Source organism: Crocuta crocuta, unplaced genomic scaffold, assembly GCF_008692635.1.
Source record: "Crocuta crocuta isolate KB4526 unplaced genomic scaffold, BGI_CrCroc_1.0 scaffold68, whole genome shotgun sequence".
Classification (NCBI taxonomy): Eukaryota; Metazoa; Chordata; class Mammalia; order Carnivora; family Hyaenidae; genus Crocuta; species Crocuta crocuta.
The window spans coordinates 2,991,857-2,995,336 of record NW_027532426.1 but is presented as its reverse complement, the minus strand read 5'-3'; the positions used below and the strand labels follow the sequence as shown (position 1 = coordinate 2,995,336).

General features: G+C 57.7%; 1 protein-coding gene across 5 annotated transcripts in view; it reads right to left on the bottom strand.

Moving 5' to 3' along the window:
- Positions 1-3,480, bottom strand: part of CACNB1 (calcium voltage-gated channel auxiliary subunit beta 1) — an 18,464-nt gene that overhangs the window by 14,420 nt on the left and 564 nt on the right. For 4 of the 5 annotated variants that reach the window (XM_077779357.1, XM_077779359.1, XM_077779360.1 and 1 more), the window contains exon 2: positions 1,450-1,536. In XM_077779357.1, the coding sequence (XP_077635483.1) occupies positions 1,450-1,536 (87 nt within the window). Of the gene's footprint in view, positions 1-1,449; positions 1,537-2,041; positions 2,125-3,480 lie in introns of those variants that run through there. The other variant, XM_077779358.1, reaches the window with a different exon arrangement.

The following is a 3,480-nucleotide window of genomic DNA, read 5'->3' as shown; positions in this document are numbered from 1 at the left end:
GCCACCCACCAGCTTTCCCTTTGGGGCTCCTCCCACCCATCCCTACCCCATCCCTAGCTCACCACTACGAGGGTCCGGCTGGGCGCCTCCATCACAGCGCCCTCAGTGCCTGGCCCTGCCGGCCGAGGGGGTGGCCCAAACTGTCCGTTCCCCCAGGGGGGCTCAGGTTACAAGCAGAGTTGCTACATGTGCAAACTGCTAGGGTATATTTAGCTCAGAGATGTGGCAAGGCCTGCTCCCCCACTCCCCGCCACCTACTGGGGCTCAGAGAGAGGGAGCTGAGAGAAGGAAGGATTAGAGGCTGGGGTCTGATCCCCTGGGGTGGCAAACACTGAAAGAACCAAGGCCTTTTTCTGTCAAGAGGCGTCACACGGAGCACAGTGTCATTCCTCCTAGCCCTGGCCCTGGGCCAGCCCTGCAACAGGAGGAAGGAGGAAAAGACTGCAGAAAGGACTTCCTATCCATCTGTGTACTCGGGAGATGCTGAGATGAAGGGCTCCCGGTTCTGACCCTCTCAAGTCAGGCCTGAGCTCACAGGTGTCAAGCGTTGTGGAGACAGAAGAATCAAAAAGAAGGGCTCACTCCAGTCTGTGGGGGATCTGTGCGGCCCAGCCTATCTCTCCAGCCCGAGGGGGGCCGACCTCCCTTCTGCCCTATGCCCTCATGTGCCCTTCCCGTTTCCTCTCCGGCATACTCCCTTTCCTTGTCTGATCCCAAGCCTCTCTCGCCTTTTTTGGGTACCAGGCTTTGTTGAGATGCTCTGTCGTCATAGCAACCACATGCCTCTCTGGCTGCCTCTCCCTGAGCCTGAGATGGCCTGGGGTTGAGAGTGAGAACACAGAGGAGAAAGGCATCTTCCTGACTGAGAACAGAAGACCCCAGAAAGCTATTCAGTTATCTCCCTTGGCTCAGGTGAGCTGGGCTCCCTGAAACCAACCCCCTCCGTCCCTCACCACTACCAACACACTTTCTCTCTGCATATTAAAGAACAGTCATAGCTGGAAGTGTGGCAGACCTTTCCCTGACCCTTACCTAACAGGGGTTCCAGGGACCCAAACGGCCTGGCTCTACATTTCTTAGGCTCTGCCTCTACCCCACGCTGTCACAGATTCCGGGGGAGGACATGGAAGCAGACAGCCGGCAGGGGGAGTGGGTGACAGCCCGAAGCAAGCTAGAAGGAGGCAGGCTGTCCCTGAAAGAGATGACGCAGGCAGGCAGCAGGGGCTGGTGCCTGGAGCTGGGGGAGGGGAGGGGAGGGGCGGGGGCCGAGGGAGTGGGTGCAGCTGACAGTATATGCAGAGGTCACGGGGTTAAGGGTGATGGGGTGGTTCCAGGCAAGTGACAAATGACATGGGGGAGGGTGCCTGGAGAAAGCCTCAGATGCAGCTCACCAATGCTGGTCTCCACCAACCAGCCACCTCCTTCCTCTCAGCCCAGCCTCCCAATTACCTGGCGGACAAAACTGTTGGATGTCGTATCCGAGGACGTGCTCCCATCCGACCTTTTGAACCGCCCTTTCCTCTTGCTGTATTTGCCCTGGAGAAGCCAGGAGGGGACAAGAGTGGAATCAGAAAGGACCTTTTCCAACCCTCATCCCATCAAGCCCAGAGCTTACAGCCAAGCCTTGGGAATATCAGCCCCTGATCTGAACAACCCCACCCCCCATCTTCTTCCTGAGATGGTACAGCCCTAAGGGGAGGGAAGGCCCTGGGGTGGGGGACAGTGCAAGAGAGCCTCAGGAAGCACACACAGAAACCCCCAAACCAAGCCAGAGAGACTGGGGATGGGGAGGCGCTGAGAAGCTGGAGGCTCATTAGGCAGCAAAGCTAATTAAGATGCTGGGCAGGCTGCAGAGGCCTCCCAGGAAGGGAGAGGCTGCCTGCAGTGTTAGGGGGGCAGAGAGAGCTGGGGAAAGTCCCCCTCCCTTTCCCCCTTAGCTGGAGCAGAGGGGGGGCGGTGGCCGAGAGTGCCTGAGGCCCCCAGAGAGAAGAGGAATCACCAACCCAGGCCCAGCTTAGCTCTTCCCATGACCGAATCTTGCCTTCATTTTTCCGCAGAGTGGGGAGGGGAGTGGCAGCTCTCAGCTCTGGGAGACCCAAAACTAGATTTCCAGGGAAANCTCTGGACTTTTCCTCAGGCCCCTCCTCACAGTCACAGTGGTCACACCCCTCCCTTCAGAGAAAGGGATCAAACTTCCACTTTCTGACCCCTGGCTGCCACTGCCTATGCCCAATCCCCATCGTCCCCACCAGACTGCATCAAGTTCAATGCCCCTTGGCCCTGCCCCAAGACAAGCCCAGGACACAACCCCCACTAATTCATGGGGTAGGCTGGCTCAGTCTCACTTGCTGGGCTCTTGGCTTGGGTGGAGTGGACACTGCTTGACCTCTTGAGCAGCCACACATTCAGGTATTTCCAGGCCTCCTGGAAAAGGGGCTGCTTCTGTGCCCTCCTTAACTCACATACACATGTGGCCCCAGGCCAATCCCAAAGTAGGGGTGGGGGTGATTGAGGGTTCAGGTCCTCCAAGCCCTTGCCCCCACCCTCAATCCTAGAGTTTCTTTGCCAAAGAAGCTAGATAAGACATGATCACGTTAGGGGCTGCTTTGGATCCTTGGGCCTGAGTACAAGGAGCATGATAGATGGGAGAGAAGGGTACCTGGGAACCCTTCAAAAATCCTCCCTCCCATCCCCCTCCTTCAAACTAGGCAAATATCCAACCTCTAGGATTGAGGATCCCTACAAACTTGAGAGGATCTTTCAGCGAGCCCCTCTTTCACCACACCACCACCCCTACCCCCCCACCACCACCCCAGGATGGGAAAAGGGAGTGGCACCCAGAGAGACAGGGGACAGCTGAAAGGAAGGCCCCAGTCAGCTGCCTCCCAGGGGCCTGGGGTGGAAAAGGGAGGTATTTTTAGGTCTAACCTGCTCCCACCCCCCCACCCCCATGCCCATCAACCACATTATCATGGTGGTTACAGTTGCTCTAGGCTGGCCACAGCAAGAGAAGAGTTAATGGTATTTTAGCCTTGTAGTGTTGCCAGATTAGGGAATGGCCTTGTCCCAGAGAAATCCTTTGGTAGGACCACCCCAGACCCTAACCAGCCACCCCAGATCCTGCTGGTCACTCCGTGGGCACACACCACACCCAAGAATGCCCCTTCCTGGGGATAACCCGGGACGCATTAGAAGTGTGAGTAGGGGTGGGGTGGCAGACAGCCCCCACCACCCAGGTAACACAGCTTCTTCCCCTCCAGGACAGTGAGTTGGCATCCATCCAACTTTCCAAACTTTGGAGGCGTTTTCTAAGGCTGGGAAGGGGAGGGGGGTGGAGAAGGAAAGATAACGTGGGTGCTGGGGTAGGGAAGCTGGTCCAAAATAAGGATGTAGCCGAGGTGCCAGGATGGGGGTGTCTCGCCCAAGGCTGGCCCCTTCCCCACGGTGTAAGGCCAGTGTCTGCGGCTCCGAAGGCCTGCT